Raw genomic sequence first — 16,210 nt, 5'->3', positions numbered from 1 at the left:
GTGCCCGCCCCTCCCTGCCCCCGCCCCTCAGCACAGACACGGGAGGCCAGGGTAGGTGGGGGCCGAAGCACTTTACTGCAGGGAGCAGGGCAGGGGACTTTAAATTATTCACTTAAATAAAAACGGGGCGGGCTGGGGTGGGGGCACCCCCCCAGCCCCGGTCCCCGTCCGTCCATCCGTCCGTCCCTCGGCTGTCTGTCCAGGCAGCAGCTACACAGGCATGGGCATCTCGTTGTACTCGTCCACACCCTCCCGCTCATCGAACACGGGCTCCGCCTCGTTGGCGTCCAGCTGTGGGGTCGGGGGGCGGGGGCAGAGTCAGGACCCGGGTGGGGGGCCGCGGCTGGCGGGGGAAGCAGAGGAGGCGCGGGGCGGGGGGCTTACGCATTTCATCTCTCGCTCGGTGAAGATGCGGGTGAGCACCACCATGCGGAGCGGCACCGTGAGGATGAGGATGAAGGGGAAGGCCAGGGAGGCGGCCGTGGACATGACGGCCCAGAGCAGGGTCAGGCAGAGCAGCTGCAGGGCCGTGAACAGGTGCATCCGCAGGGTCCGCACCTGGGGGCAGGAGAGCCCGTGAGCCTGGCTGCGCGGCGCCGGCAGGGGCGGCCGGCAGGGGGCGCTGCGCGGCAGCGTCGCACCTTCTTGACATAGGTGACGTCGGGGTGGTGTTTGGCCGGCATGAGCAGCAGGTGCAGCCGCTCATAGAACTGGATCCCGTTCAGGGAGGTCACGCCCATGTACAGGAAGATGCCGAAGAGCACAGCCAGGGGGATCTGGCGGAGCAGGTCCCCGATGACTATGGAGAGGCCTGCGGGGGCGGTGGAGAGAGCGTTGGCCCCGGGCCGGGGGGCCCCCGGGAGGGCGGGGCGCAGGGAGACCTACCCACGAGCAGGGCGACCAGCAGCCCCGTCACCCGCTGCTCCTTGACCTCCTGGATCTTGGGCTTGTCTCCGGGCGCCACCGCCTTGCTCATGACCGTGAGCGCGTTGGCGTGCGTGACGGAGCGCACCGTGGCCGCCGCCAGCCAGGGCAGGCCAAAGAGGGCGCAGATGCCGCCCATGGCCACGATGAGCAGCAGGTCCAGGTGGAAGCCGGAGCCCTTCTGCAGCATGCGCTCCTTCTTGGAGATGATGAGCCTGCGGGCGGCACAGCCCGCGCCTGAGCCCGCGCCTGCGCACATGCGCGCGCACGCACAGCGGCCCAGGCCCGGTTAGACGGCGCGCACATACACACGGCAGTGCAGGTCTCACACAGTGCGTGTGCACACACACACACAGCCGCACAGTGGCCCGGGCCCAGCTGCACACATGTGTGAGCGCGTGCGCGCGTGCACACACACGGCCTGCATGGCAGCCCTGGTCTCTCTCTCTCTCTCTCACACAGACACACACACACGACAGCCCGCATAGCTGCCTGAATCTCAAACACACACACCACATACAGCCTACACGGCAGCCTGGATCTCACACACGCACACACACACACACGACAGCCCGCATAGCTGCCTGAATCTCAAACACACACACCACACACAGCCTACACGGCAGCCTGGATCTCACACACGCGCACACACACACACACACACACACACACACACACAAACACAGGGAGCCTGAGTCACACACACACAGATGGCCCGCACGGCAGCCCTGCTCTCACACACCGTGCACAAACGTACACACACACACTGCACGGCGGCCCAGGCCCAGCTGCACACACATGGCCTGCACAGCAGCCTGAGACAGACAGACACACACAGACACACACAGACACAGACACACACACACACACACACACACGCGCGCGCGCGCGCGCGCGCGCGCAAGCAGGCTGCACAGCAGGGGCCTGGGTGGGTCCCTCACGTGGTGATCTGCGTCTCCATGAATATGAGGATGAAGACCAGGATGGCGGGCAGCAGGCTGGCGACCATCATCCACACGGGGAAGGCACTGTTCTCGCCCAGGGGGTTGATGAACCAGCCACGCTTCTCGGGGGCCGTCACCGAGAACCCGCTGGGCACGCTCAGCTTCTGCGGGCGGGGGAGGGGCAGGTGAGTGGGTGGGCGGGGCCGGGGAAGAAGCCGTATGGCACCTCGCGGCCGCTGTCCCCCACCTGGGTGTAGGTGTCCTCGATACTGTAATCCACAAGCACCATGATGAGGATGGCGATGGGCACCCCGAAGTCCCCGATCACCCGCCGCACCTGTGGGCCAGCAGCGGGCTCAGGGGCTGCCCCGCGCCTCCTGCCCGCTCCCACCACCTGCCTCCCGGCCCACGCACTCGGCCGGGGAAGAAGCGGCTGTTCTTGAACTTGCGCAGGAAGAAGGCAATGAAAAAGGTGCCGGCCATGAGCACCAGCGACAGGAGGGCCGTGTTGGGCTGGCCCTGGGGCAGCGCCGGCCCGGCCCGCTCGGCCGAGCTCCCGTTGGCCAGGCTCAGCGTGCTCTCCGGCCTGGCCCACGTGGCGTTCGGCTCGGCACCCTCCTCCGAGCTGTTGGTGACCGAGCAGCCGTGGAGCGGGTGTTCCTGGAAGATCTGGGGAGGGGGAGGGGCCCCGTCAGCAGAGTGGAGACCCCCGCGGCGGGGGCGACCCCAGGACCCAGACACCCGGTGTGGGGCGTGGACAGGAGGCCGGTTCCAGCTGGACGCTCCTCTGTGCGAGGGGGACCGGGAGGGGTGCTCGGGGCCCGTCCCACCTTCACCAGCTTGTAGAAGGTCTCGTAGATGAAGATGAGGGAGATGAGGAAGGCGAAGATCTCCTGGGTGAAGCGGGACACGAAGCGCACCAGGAAGCTGCCCTCCAGCGCCACCATGAGCAGCGCCAGCAGCACCAGCCAGAAGCCGATCCACACGCGCCCCACCAGGTACTCCAGGTTGTTGCTGCTGCAGAACTGGGCGGCGGGCGGCGTCAGGCCCGGGGCAGGGGGCGCCGGGCTCGAGGGTGGGGGGGGCTGACGCGGCGCGGGGGCCTCACCGAGAAGAAGGCCTCCTCAAAGACCAGCAGGGGCCCCGAGAAGCCGATCACCAGCAGCGGCTGGGCGCCCAGCAGGCAGAAGATGACGCCCTGCAGCGCCGTGGACATGATCAGCTCCGACACCCCGATCAAGTCCTGTGTCTTCTCTCCTGGGTGGGGGGGGCAGAAGGCTGTGCAGGAGCCGGGCGCCAGGGCCCCCCCGCCCCCGCCGGGCCCCCCCTTACCCAGCAGGCCTCCGAAGGTGATGGCGGGGGACAGGGCAGCGAAGTAGATGAAGATGACGGCCGCCAGGCACTGCGGGTCCAGCGCGTCCCGGAAGTCGCTCAGGTAGTGGGGGTAGCGGCGCCGCACGTCCCGGATCAGCCCCCCGAAGGGCCGGCCCGTCCGCCGCAGGGGGTCGTCCTCGTCCGCCGTGCCGGCCGCCTCGACCATCTGTAGGAGCGCTGCAAGCCAGGCCCGCGTGAGGGCCCCTGCCGGGGCGGTCCCCGGTCCCCCCCCCCGCCCCCCCGACGCCACCCGGCGCCGGCCGTACCCTTATCCTGGGCCGACTTGGGCTCCAGCCCGGTGCCCGCAGGCAGCAGGCGGCCCTGCTCCTCTCGCTTCTTGAGCATCTGGCGCTGGAAGTGGGCGACGGAGCGCAGCAGCTCCTCGCCCTGCACCTCGGAGGGCGGCAGCACCACGCTGCAGTCCAGGAAGGCGTTGATGGCCGTCAGCAGGTCCTCCCGCTCGTCCGCCAGGTACGCCGCCTCGTGGAATTGCTGCGGGGCGGGATGGCAGGGGTGAGGCCCGAGCCGGGGGGCGGCAGGCAGGCAGGCGGGGACCAGGGCACGGGGCGCGGCTGACCTTGTCGGACATGAGCGTGGAGATGGAGCGGCCGATCTCGTGGTAGTCCATGTTGGCGCTGCTCGGGCCCAGCAGCAGGAAGAGGAAGCGCACGGGCACGGGCACCTCCAGCACGGCGTCCAGCTCCACCGCCTCCCGCAGCCGCACGAAGGCCATGGTGGGCCGCGAGAGGAACTCCACGCAGCCTGCAGGTGGGGGGCGCCATGGGCCAGAGCCGGGCGCTGCTGCCTCCCCCCCCAGAGCGCCCCCACGGACTGCCGTGCCTGGGCCCCTCCCCATGTACCCCCCCGAGGACCACCGTGCCTGGGCCCCTCCCCATGTACCCCCCCCCGAGGACCGCCGTGGCCTCCGGCCCCACCCCACATACCCACGAGGACCACCGTGGCCTCCGCGTTCTCCGGGATCTTCTCCAGCAGCTTGAGCTCGTGCTTGGACTTGGAGCGGGTGATGCCGGCCGGAGGGGCCGGGGGTGGCAGTTCGCGCTGGGGACAGAGGGGGGTGGGGTGAGGGGCCGGCGCCCGCAGCCGCTGGCACTGCCCCCAAGCAGCCGCCTTCTCACCTCTTTCTCCACCTCTACTCGGGCCTCGGGGACCCCTCCGATGAGGGGCTCGGTGACGTGGGGGTCACTCTCCGCCCCCTGGCCGTGGTGGTGGCCCAGCAGGGAGCCCAGGGAGCCAGCCGAGATGTTGCGGGGGAAGGAGAAGTCCTTCTCATCACTCGGGTGGCTGGTGGCGGCAGAGGGCAATGAGGCGGGGGAGGGGGTGCCAGGGGCGGGCGCAGGGCGGGGGCGGGCGGGCAGGCTCACCTGTGCTTCAGCAGCAGTGCCCGCAGCACATTGGCCCTGTCCTCGGCCTTGATCTGGTCAGAGATGACCATCTGCTCCACCACCTGGTGGGCCACGCCGGGCAGCGTCTGCTGGTCCAGGTCCAAGAGCACGGCCCCTGAGAGGGCAACACGGACGCCCTGAGCAGTCGGGCAGGGGCGGGGCAGTCACGGCATCACCCTCACCTGCTCCTTCCTCCCATCTCCCTCGTCCCTGGGCCGGAGGGACTGCGCGGCTGCTGGTCGGAAATTTGCGCTAGAACGTTCTCTCATAGGGAGGGGCTGAGAGGGAGGCCAGCGGGAAGAGTTCTGGCCTTGCAGGGGCTGACCCAGCCGTCCCTGGAACCCCGGACGGTTCCCTGAGCCCACCAGGAGTGACTCCAGAGCAGAGCCAGGAGTAAGCCCTGAGCACCTCTGGGTGTGGCACAGAGACGGAAACAATCAAGTTTCTCCTTCATGCCAGGGATGGTTCAGTGGGAGGCACATACTCTGCCTGCATGTCCTGGTTCTGTATGCATATGAGGGCACACACCGCACACACGAGTCCTGCAGGTATGATGCGCTAGTTCTGCTCATGCACACACACTTCTCCTGAACTCTGCCTGACATGCACAAACGCATACATGTACCTCTCATGAGACCTGCCTGACATGCACACACATATGCATGCACTTCTCATATACCTGCCTGACATGCACACACATGCATGCACTTCTCATATACCTGCCTGACATGCACAAACGCATACATGCACCTCTCATGAGACCTGCCTGACATGCACACACATATGCATGCACTTCTCATATACCTGCCTGACATGCACACACATGCATGCACTTCTCATATACCTGCCTGACATGCACAAACGCATACATGCACCTCTCATGAGACCTGCCTGACATGCACACACATGCATGCACTTCTCATATACCTGCCTGACATGTATACACATACATGGACTTCTCATTATACCTGCCTGACATGTACACATATATGCACTTTTCCCGAGCTCCACCCAATATGCACATACGCGTACATGCATTTCTCCAAAATTCTGCCTGACACACACACACACACATGCACTTTTCCTGAGTTCTGCCCCACACGTACACACACATACATGCACTCCTCCTGAGCTCCACCTGACATGCACATACACATACATTCATTTCTCCCAAGCTCTGTTGAACATGCACTCACATATATGTGCATTTCTCCCAAACTCTGCCTAACATGCACATGTACATGCAATTCTCCTGAGCTCCTCCAGAATGCAGACACACATATGTGTACTTCCCCCAAGATCTGCTGACATGCACACACACACACACACACACACACACACACACACACACGCACACGCACGCACAGGCCTTGCTGGTGGCCTCGGCCGGCCCTGGGGCTCTGTGCAGACGCTGCCCTCCCTCCGGGCTCCCAGTCCCCGCGGGTCCAATGGCTGTTCACGGAAGCTTCTAGATGCCTGGCCAAGTGCTGCTCGGGAGCTGCCTTTGCAGAGAGATGGAAAGCCACTAAGTCACTTTTCAAACAAGCTCAGCTTTCAGGGGACTAAGGGACAAACGAAGGCCCTCGAGTGGCGAGCCCGGGCCAAGAGGGTGGGAAAGTGGCCACACCGTTCAGGGCCACGCACTGGGAGCCAGCATCCCCCTGCTCTGCAAACCATCCTGACCCCCAGGCCCCCGCCCGGGCCCGAGGGGCAGACTCCCCCCACCCACTGTGTCCCGGACACGCCCACCCGCCCAGCCTGGTTTCCGTCTGGGACGCCCGCGGCAGCCTGTGCTCACGGCCTCCGCGCGGCTGCAGGGCCCCCTGCCAACTGGAGACCTGCACAGCCCCCACGGGGGCTGGACACAGTGGACGGTGGGGGCAGGAGGAGCTGTCCCACTGAGACCCAGGCGGTGGGGACCAGGGGGACACGGGGGCCAACAGCCTGCCGTACCCCATTCAGCAGGAGGCAGCAGCTGCGGGGGGCCGGGCTCAGGCCTTGCAACAATCCCACCCGCCACACGCCCCCCCTCCCAGGACCTCTACAACTGGCCCTTGAGCACTGGGCTGGGAGTAGCCCCCGAGCACCTTCAGAGGCCCACAGGAGAGGGCCAGCTTTCTCGTCCTGCTGCGCTGGTCTGAGTCGCAGGCAGGCACCATCTCGATGACCGCTGGCAACCTTGCAGATGTCGTGCCAGCAGACTGGACCCCGTCTCCACAGCAACGGGGCCCGGGGCAAGTCCCCACCCAGCGCCAGCAAATACCTCAGCTAGCTGGGGGCTGAGACACTTATCGAGAGCTGCTGGGGCCGAGATAGTGCGGCTCCCACAGCAGGGCGGGCCCATGCCTCGCAGCAGCTGCTGACCAGGGGTCCCACGGCATGTGGGAGCAGCGCCAGGAATGACCCCTGAGCACAATTCCAAGAGCAAGCCCTGAGTCCCGCCGGGCGTGGCCATTACACATGAGAGCGAACGCCGCTCCGGCTGGACCCAGCCCCGTGGGACCAACCGGCTCACCTGCCCCGCGCAACTCCCAGAGTAAAACCAGTTCCCCTGGGGGGAGGGAGCCCGCTGCCAGTATGCAGTGCGCCCCCTTATAAAACAAACGAACAAAAACGCCCCAAAGCCCAGGGGCCAGAGACTGCAGTGCAGAGCCAAAGAGAAGCACGCACGGGGGAGCAGCCACAACGGACAGTGAGCTGGCGGGGACGCGGGGACGGCCACCCAGCCAGAGTGGGGTAGGCGGGACCCGGGGGAGCAGCGTGAGAATCACAAACACGCGTGCGCAGATGGAGGCGTTCTAACGAAAACGGCAGAAAGAGAACCTTAAAACCGGCAAGAGAGGGGCTGGAGCGATAGCACAGCGGGTAGGGCGTTTGCCTTGCACGTGGCCGACCCGGGTTCGAATCCCAGCATCCCATATGTTCCCCTGAGCACCGCCAGGGGTGATTCCTGAGTGAAGAGCCAGGAGTGACCCCTGTGCATCGCCGGGTGTGACCCAAAAAAAACAAAAAAATAAAAAATAAAATAAAATAAAAAAATTAAAAAAAAACCGGCAAGAGAAAAGGAGTCACACGCAGGCATCCCTCCACACCACCCCCAACAAGACAATGTGCAGGTTTCACCCCAAAACTTCAGGCCGGACGAGAGTGGCTGGGGTGGGGGCGGCGCAGAGACCAGCACTGTGAGCACCCAGGGGGCAGAATTCACCAGACAGCAGTTACAGGGGCTCAGGGGCACCGAGCTGGCCTTCCGGGACCTCTACGAACCAACTGCAAACCCCCAACCGCCCGCAGGAGATCCCCGAGACTGTGGGAGAGAAGGGGAATTCCGGGGAATCTGCTTCCAGGGTCACTGATCTCGTGGGTTGTTCCCGTCAGTCGCTTCGAGAGAACCGGTCAACTCCCGAGACCGAGGCGTTCACCTCGGAAACACAGGCTTGAGGAGAAACCTGCCCCCACTCCCTTCCCAGACTCCGCCCCGTCTGCTGACAGGGCATCTCCCTCACCGTCAGATGCCTGTCACCCCTCCCCCAGCGCAGCTACAATAACTGATGTCTGATCATATTTTTGCTCGGTTCAACATCTGCCTTAAATTAGGGCCGACCGTATCGATCTCCTTTTCTTTTGAGAATGGAGCGCGCTGTCCCTTTCGCGCTGGGTCATTCTGGCCGGTAGCCTGGACATTGTACACCTTTCTATTTTGATCCTCTGCTTGTTTCGGGGCCACACCTGGGGTTGCTCAGCTTACTCCTGGCTCGGGGGTCACTCCTAGCGGGCTCGGGGCCATACGGGGCCATGCGACCAAGCCCTGCACGCAGGACAAGCGTCCTACCCACTGGACGCTCTGACGCCCGTTCTCTGCATCTTTCTGGAGGGAAAGGGGTGTGCACAGGGCTCAGTCCTGGCTCGGCGCTCAGGGGGTCACTCCTGGCAGTGCTCAGGAGTCACATCTGGGGTGTGCCCGGGACACACCGGAGTCAGCTACACGGCAAGGCACGTCAGCGCCTTCCCCGCCTCACCAGCCTCCTAGTCACAAGTGACTGACATTTTCCGTTGCTCTACAACCCAGCGGCTGCAGGGCGCCCCCAAGACCCCGCAACGCGTGCAAGAGGAGGGCTCAGGCTACGGGACACGGAGGGCGGGGGCGGTGGGGTACCGTGGGCCAGGGTCCGGCGGAGCTCCAGGAGGCTGCGGAAGGACAGCGAGGCCACGTGCGGCTTCCCCCAGCGCTCCGTCTCCTCCTCCACGTCCTCCTCGAACTTGATCCAGCGCGCCGTCTCCCGCCACTGGGGCTCCTGGTTCTTGTCCAGCAGCAGCTCGTTGAGCTCCACAAAGACCTTGCGGGAGAGGAGAGGGACAGAGCGGCTCAGCCCGGGAGCCCCGGCCCGAACCGCCCACCGGGCCCACAGCAGCAGGGCGGCGGCCCCGGAGGGCGAGTCACCTGCCAGCACAGGACACTCTTCCCCTCACCCGTGCAGGGGGAGCAGCGACTGCGCTGCTGTTACGGAGACCGGAAGAAAACGCACATAAAACAGTGAAGAGACGCACACGCACACGTACACACGCACACACACACACACACACAGAGTCTACATTGCTCCACTGTTTTTTTAACCAAAGGAAGGTAGTTTGTTGTTTTTTTTTCTTTTTGGGTCACACCCGACGATGCTCAGGGGCTACTCCTGGCTCTGCACTCAGTAATTACTCCTGGCGGTGCTCAGGGGACCATATGGGATGCTGGGAATCGAACCCAGGTCAGCCAAGTGCAAGGCAAATGCCCTCCCCGCTGTGCTATCGCTCCGGCCCCCACAAGGTAGTTCCTCTTGAACAAACTGCCTGAGAACTATTGCCCGTGGCCCCGCAGGTGGGGAGCAGAGGAGGCAGACTCAAAGAAAAGCGTGTTTCCACCTCTCTGCTCACCCCGACTCAGCCAACAGTGCTCGGGGAAATGCCCGGGTCTGTCCCAACCTCAGCTCTGGCATTCCAGGCCCATCGTCTTCCCTCACAGAAAAGAATTTCAGGAGGAGGCGAAATGCTGAAGCAAGGGAGTCCCTTTTTTTAATTTAAACTTACTTAGAAAAACGTGAAAGGAAGGGCCAGAATAGCACAGTGGGGAGGGCGTCTGCCTTGCACCTGGCAGGCCCAGGTTCCATCCCAGTATTCCACAGGGTCCCCCGAGCACCGCCAGGAGGGATTCCCGAGTACAGCCGGGAGTAACCCGTGAGCATTACTGGGTGTGGCCCCAAAACAGAAAGAAAAATGTGAAAGAAGAGAACGAAGGAAAAGTGTGTGAGAGTGAATGCAGCAGCCAAGAAGCAGAGAAGCCAGCAAGGCACAAACAGGCTCGGAGGGCGAGCCGGGACCCCACCGCCCCGCACGGTTCCAGCCGCGGCAGAATTCTACATGGTTCCGTTCTCTTGTCTGCTTCTGGCCCACAGCCGGTGGTACTCCTGACTGTGTGCTCGGGGATCACTCCTGCTGGTCCTTAGGGGACCACACAGGTGCCAGGGACTGACCCTGGGCTGGCCGCGCGCAGGGCAAGTGTCCTCCCTGCTGTCCCGTGGCTCCAGCCTGGTGGTTCTGTTTCTCTTGGTCACACACAGCAGAATTTACGTGGCTCCTCAGACACACACAGCGGAATGAACAAGCAGAACCGGCCAAGGACAAGAGGGACAGGCCAGGGGCTCTGAGTGGGTGAGGCTGGCGGCAGGCGGGGGAAGCTGGTCAGGCCTTTACCCGGGCCAGTCAATCCTCAGGGAAAAGATGACAGGGCCGGGACAGAGGCCGGGCACCGCATGGCCGCGGCTGGGAGCAGGCCCCTGCTGCGGCCCCAAGACCAGGAAAGCAACAAGGAAAAAGAGGAAAGGCTGCCGGGCCAGGGACGTGGCTCACTGGGAGAGCACAGGCCCCCCCACCCCCATAATAGCAGCCCTGGGTTCTAGCCCCAGCACCAAAGAAGGGAAAAGGTCACGGGAGCCGCCCAGCAGGTCAGGCTGCAGCCCAGGGCCCGGTGGCAGAGGACAGGGAGCGACCCCGACCCTTGTCCCGACCAGCCCCGGCACCCGACGAAACGGACAGGCCTGAGCGCGGCCCTGGGGACGGGCAGTGGCGCTCACCGCAGGAACAGTACCTCGTGGGGCTTGTGGGGGGCCCGGGGCCGGGATCTCGGGGTGGGGCCGGGCTCACGCCCCTCCCGGCCGCTGGGCGCGGGCCCCTTGGCGTTCTTCCGTACCAGGTGCCGCCGCACGCCAGGGACGTCCTCGAACCGGTGACCTGGGGGGTACATGGGGTGAGGCGCTCCCGCCGGCGAGGTCCCCAGCCCCGCCCGGCCCGGGCCCGGCCCGCACTCACTCTTCATGAGGTCCAGGTCGGCCGTGGCCAGGGTCTGCGCCTCGCTCTCGTCGGTGGGCACCTGGGGCAGCAGGGCCTGCTCGGCGCCCGTCATGCTGCCGATGCGCCGCCTCTCCTGCAGGTTGTAGCTGCGATGTCCCGGCTGCGGCTTGGGCAGCGGCCGCCCCGAGGCGCCGCCGTCGTCCCCTCCGGCCGCGGGACTGGCCACCGCCACCACCTCCTCTGCCGGCGCCCTGGACACACCGAGCCCGTGAGTCTGGGTGCCCGACCCGGGGAAGGCGACAGCCCAGCGGGGTCTGGACAGAGCCCCGGCCCAGCCCCCCCGGCCCCGCCCCAAGGCCTGGCAGAACGTGGCACCGACCCCTCACCGGGCTCTCCTCAGCCCGACCCTCGTGCCCGTGCCCCTCCAAACTCCGGCCTCTTTTCTAACGTCCAGCAAAGGCCCATGTCTCTGTCTGAGCTGCACCCCCACCTGGGCCAGGCGAGAGCCCCCCACACTCTCGCCCCCCAGCAGCACCCACTTTTCCAGTGCCATGCTCCCCGAGAGCTCTCCGCGCGGTGGGCAGACTACGGTGTCTGTGCCCGTGCGTGCCCTGGAGGGCCAGCGCGCCCTTCACGCTGCCTGGCACCCAGAAACCACCGGAGCTGTGATAATAGTGACCTTGAGGCGGGCCAATGTCATTTCCTCCAGGAAGCCTCCTCTGGCTCACACCCACCATCCCCCGAACTCCAGGTACCCGCTGGCACCGTCCCGGGGCACAGCCCCTGCCCGGGTGCCATCTCCCATGACAACCACCAAGGCAGGAGCCTGGCAGTTCCCCAAGAGCAGGACAAGGTGTGTTGTGCGGGGGAGGGCGGGGGCGGGGGTCTCCTGTCCCTCCACGCCGCAGACCTCCAGTTGGGCCCTGGTCTGGAGCCCCCCTGGGGGGGGTTGAGGGCACCTGTGTTCCGTGCCCAGCTAAGCCACACACAGAACCCTCATTCCCAGCGGCCTGTAATCCGCACAGCCACCTGCCAGAAAGCGCCCATTGTTCCCTGCCGCTGGGTGGCCAGCGAGGGCAGGCCCGGGAGGGGAACCCCGGCCTGTGGGGGGGCTCACGCTCACCCCTCACCCACAGACACACGTCACACACGTCACTTACGCAGCCTGGGCCCCCCTGGCGGCCCTCGGGGCGGCCTCCTGCTGGGCGGGTGGAGGAGACGGGCTGGTCCTCTCTGCCCTGCGGTCGGCCCCGTCATCCTCTTGGAGAAAGAACTGGAAGAGGAGCAGGGGGGGAGCGCGGGTGAGGCGATCCGGCCCGGGGGGCCCTGCCCACCTTCGACGGGGGCAGCCCTGTAGGTCACCTGCACCGCGGACGGGGCGACGGCGGAGGGGGGCGACAGCTGGGTGGGCGGCCGCGCGGCCTCGGCCTCACTGCTCTCCTCCTCGTCTTCCTCCCCCTCCTCGATGGTGGGGGTCTCCCCCGTCGGGGAGGCCCCGGGGCGCCGGCGAGGCTTGCCGCGGCCTGGACCCTGGGGCGTCTTGCGGCGCCGGGCGTCGGGGGGCAGGTGGGTGGACAGCGGGTGATGGATGTGGTGGGAGGACTGGCGGTGGTCTGCAGAGAGGGGGCGTGGCTGCTGGCGGGCCCCGCCCCCCCGGCCCCCCACCCGCTGCCCGGCCCTGGCGCTCACATTCAAAGTCTTCCTCCCCATAGCTGCGGCCGGGCTCCTCGCTGCCCCGCGGCCCGGCCTCCTGCAGAATCTCCTCGAAGCGCTCCACGCCCAGGGTCCGGTGGAGCTCGGCGTCCTCCTCCTGCTCGGGGAAGCCGGGCGCGGGCGGGCCCAGGCTCTCGGGGTCGGGCTGCGAGGCGGAGGCGGGCAGAGATCACCCGTGGGGGGCCAGGCCGGAGACCCGACCCCCAGCCAGCCCGGCCGCGGGGCCCGCGGGGAGATGCAGTGACCAGCTCTCTCCACTTGGAGCACAGCGGCCGAGCCCCGGAACCAACTTCTGCAGGAACCCCGGCCAGGCGGCCCTCCGGCCCGAGCCCCGGCCCCGGTCCCGGGAAGGGGCCCGACCAACCTCTGCGAGAGGGGGCCGCCCCCCTCCCTGAGCACCCAGCCGCCCCCCGCCCTGGGCCCGGCCCTGGGCCCGCCCCCGCCGCCCCCACCTGAGTCATGCTGCGTGGAGCCCGGGCCAGGACTGCGGCGCCGGCAGGGCCCGGCCGGGCTGGCCCCAAGGGGCGGCTGCTGGGGGCGCCTGCCCGGCCCCGGCCCAGCCCCCGGCCCGCCCCGGCCCCCGGCCCGTCTCTGCTCCAGGCGCCACCAAATATTTGCTCAAGAGCTTCTGGCCCTGAGGGCGGGGTATGGAGCCCCCAGGGGCGCGCGGGGCGGAAGGAGCCGGGGAGGGTGGGTGTGGCGGCCACAGCCCGTGGTGGGCGATGCGGGCGCGGTGCGGGTCGGGGGGCGGGGGCGGGGGGGCCGGGGCTGCCCTGCGCCCCCAGCTCGGCCCCATCTCAGCAGGGCAGACGTGGGGGGGAGGGAGGCGGCGGGAGGCGGCCCAAGCGGGCAGCGGCCAAGGCAGGGGAACCAGGCTGGGAGGGGTCAGGGGGGTCGCGAACCCCTCGCACCTGAGGCCGCAGGAGGAAGTCCATGGCCGGCAGGGGTGAACCGGGAAGGGGGGGGTGAGCAGACCCGCCCACGCCCCTACCCAGTCACGTGCCCCACTGGACAAAGTGACCAATAACGGGCTGATCGTGGCGCCCAGGGTTAATCATTAGAACTTCCCAGGAAAGTCGAGGGGCCACGTGGGGCGGCGGCCACGTGGGGGCGCGGGGGCGGGCCCGGGCAGCACGTGGGGCGGGGGCGGAGCCGGGCCCTGCGTGGGAGCCCGGTCCAGCACCCCTGAGCGGAGCGCGCGGGCTCCTGCCTCCCCGGGGCCGGGTCAGGGAGGGCGCGGTTTGGGTTAGAGACCCGGGGCCCACCCCCACCCCCGGGCTGTGCGAACGAGTCTGGGCAGCGGCCTCCGCCCCAGCCCGGGCAGAGCCCCCCGCGCCAGCGCCCCCCGCCGTGGGCTGCCGGGTCGGGCGGGCCGGGATGCGGCGCCCGCCCGCGCCCCGCGCACCTGTGGCCGCGCGCGCGTCTCACCTGGCGGAAAGCGTCTGCGCCCGCGGCCGGGCGCCGGGGGGCGCTGCTCATGGCCAAAGCTTAGCCCTTCTCGCTGTCGCTGCGGCTTTCAGGGCGACCAGGCGGCGGCATAACCTGCGGGCACAGGGTCCCGGTCACCCCATGCGCGCGGGCCGGGCGGCAGGGCGGAGGGCGGCAGTGACAGGCAGAAAGGGGGAGAACAAAGCGGGGGGCGAGGGCTGCGGCCGGCCGAGGAGCCGGGCAGCCGGGGCGGGAGCGCGGGAGCGAGGACGGGGCAGGGGGAGCGGAGGGGAGGAAGGAAGGAAGGGAAAAGGACAGGCCGGGCGGGCGGGACGCGGCAGTGGGGGCCCACGGCGGCCCGGAGCGGGTGTCAGACAGGAAGGGAGGAGGGCGCGGGAGAGCCCAAGTGAGCGGAGAGGCAGGGGGCCTGCGGCGACACTGGCAGCCGGGCAGGGCGGGCCGTGCCCCCAGATGACGGCCGGGGGGGCGGGGCGGAGGAAGGGGGCAGGCGGGCACTGCGGGGCACGCTTTCTGCTGGGGGAGGGGCACATGCGGGCCGGGAGGGTGGGCCCCGACCCCGAGGGGCAGCCCAGCGGGCCAGGAAAAAGTGAGCAGCGCGGCCCAGGCCTCCTGACGGTGACTGGGGCAGGGCACGGGCTGGAGCTGGCGGGGGAGCCGGGGCCAATGCGCCCGAGAGTTGGGGGGGGGGGCGGGCTGCAGGCTTTCGCTGACGGGGCGGGGGTCGGGCGGGTCAGTGTCGGGTCAAATGGTATGTTCCTGGGGGTCAGGCCCGGGTGGGGAGCCCGGAGTGACACATTCCTGGCCAGCACTCAACTCAGCTGACCGCTCTCTTCACCTCCCCCCCTGCAGGCCCTCGGCCAGGGCACGTCTGTTGGGGGAGGGGAGGGAGCCGGTGGGGAAGGGCGTGGAGGGGCCGCACTCGGCAGGTGCCCCGTGCCCTCGGGTGCCGCTCCTGGCCCTACGCCCCTCCCCCGCCCCTCCCCCGCGCCCCGCGCACAAAGCCGCTTCTGTGCAGGACATCGGGGCCCATAATCCCGGGTGGGGGCACATTCCGGGGACCGGCCCCGACCGGCCCGGAGGATTAGCATCTCCCCCCCAAAGGATTAGCACGTTAGCACCTTGGACCCCCGCTTGGGTTATTAACCACCCAAGTGAGTTCGTACATTCCACAGCGATTCGTGGGGCCGGCGGGGAAAGCGGCCCCGAGATTTCAGGCCAGGCGGGCCCCCTCCCCAGCCGGCCGCTCCCTCTCCTGCCTGACCCCCTTGTCCTGATCTGACCCGCCACCACACACACCCCCGCAGGGCGGCTCCGCCTCCCAAGCCCGAGGTCGGGGGCGGAGGCCGCGGGAAAGCCCCCAGGCCCCGGCGCCCAGACCGGGCCCGAAAGTTAGGGTCCCGGGTGGCCCGAGGGGTGCCGACGGGAAGCGCGGCCCCGAGCGGCGAGGGCCGCGGCGGCGCCGCCCTGGGGACCACCCTCCTCCCGGCGGCGGGGGGCGCGGCACTCGCGCCCGCGGCTCCCGGGGCGATCCCCGCTCGCCTCCGCATCCTGCGCCCCGAGTCCCGGCTTCCCCGCGCCCCAGTCTCCGCCCTTTCCTCCACTTCCACTCCCTCCCGCGCCGAGTCCCGAGTTCCCCCCTTCCCTTCCCCTCCCTTCCTCCTCCCTGCGGCGCCCCGGCCCTCCCCCGCCGCCACCTCTCCGCTTACCCGCTGGCTCGAGGCGGGGCGCCCCCGGGGGGGTCTCGGGGTCGCTCCGGGTCCTCCGGCGCCCTCGCGCGCTCCCGACGAGTGCCCCGTGCCCACCTCGGGGCGCGTCCCCGCCGCTCCCAACTTCTCCCAACTCAACTTTCCCCCGCGCCGCGGGCAGGCCGGCCCCCTGCGTGCGCGCCCCCCGGCGCACCGTGCGCGGCCCCGCGCGGGTGGGGAGGCGGGCGCGGGGGCGAGACCCGGGGGCGGGCGCGCGCGCCCAGGCCCGGCCCGGCGCGGGAGCCCGGCGCGGGGCCCGCCGGGCCGCCCCTGCCGTTCCCGCCGTCCCCGCGGGGAACCCGGGCCCCGGGACGCCGCCTCTGGG

General features: G+C 68.2%; 1 protein-coding gene across 2 annotated transcripts; it reads right to left on the bottom strand.

Moving 5' to 3' along the window:
- Nucleotides 1-64: 64 nt before the first annotated feature.
- Nucleotides 65-16,030, bottom strand: SLC4A2 (solute carrier family 4 member 2). 2 transcript variants are annotated; one of them, XM_055130624.1, is made up of 23 exons: nt 15,847-16,030; nt 14,120-14,233; nt 12,668-12,836; nt 12,341-12,591; nt 12,139-12,251; nt 10,997-11,229; nt 10,776-10,918; nt 8,802-8,982; nt 4,625-4,760; nt 4,379-4,544; nt 4,187-4,301; nt 3,820-4,004; nt 3,509-3,734; nt 3,201-3,419; nt 2,977-3,125; nt 2,699-2,893; nt 2,283-2,537; nt 2,116-2,205; nt 1,866-2,032; nt 886-1,139; nt 642-811; nt 385-558; nt 65-291 (listed from the first exon to the last, which is right to left on the bottom strand). In XM_055130624.1, exons 2-23 carry the CDS (start codon nt 14,168-14,170, stop codon nt 211-213), a joined length of 3,723 nt encoding a protein of 1,240 aa, XP_054986599.1. In that variant the 5' UTR covers nt 14,171-14,233; nt 15,847-16,030; the 3' UTR covers nt 65-210. The 2 variants fall into 2 exon arrangements, with proteins under 2 accessions (XP_054986599.1, XP_054986607.1); XM_055130632.1 differs by lacking the exons at nt 14,120-14,233; nt 15,847-16,030 and adding an exon at nt 13,603-13,641.
- Between the last annotated feature and the right edge of the window lie 180 nt (nt 16,031-16,210).

Source organism: Sorex araneus, chromosome 1 (genome assembly GCF_027595985.1).
Source record: "Sorex araneus isolate mSorAra2 chromosome 1, mSorAra2.pri, whole genome shotgun sequence".
NCBI classification, from domain to species: domain Eukaryota; kingdom Metazoa; phylum Chordata; class Mammalia; order Eulipotyphla; family Soricidae; genus Sorex; species Sorex araneus.
This window is presented reverse-complemented; position numbering and strand designations above follow the sequence as displayed.

What these genes read in the sequence shown, in the direction of transcription:
- SLC4A2 (XM_055130624.1), bottom strand. Translation starts at nt 14,170, where the DNA reads ATGAGCAGCGCCCCCCGGCGCCCGGCCGCGGGCGCAGACGCTTTCCGC. An exon ending in GCGCAGACGCTTTCCGCCAG is followed by an intron (nt 12,837 to 14,119) that starts GTGAGACGCGCG and finishes TCCGCCTCGCAG; the next exon opens with CCCGACCCCGAGAGCCTGGG. An exon ending in ACGTCACCTATGTCAAGAAG is followed by an intron (nt 559 to 641) that starts GTGCGACGCTGC and finishes TCCTGCCCCCAG; the next exon opens with GTGCGGACCCTGCGGATGCA.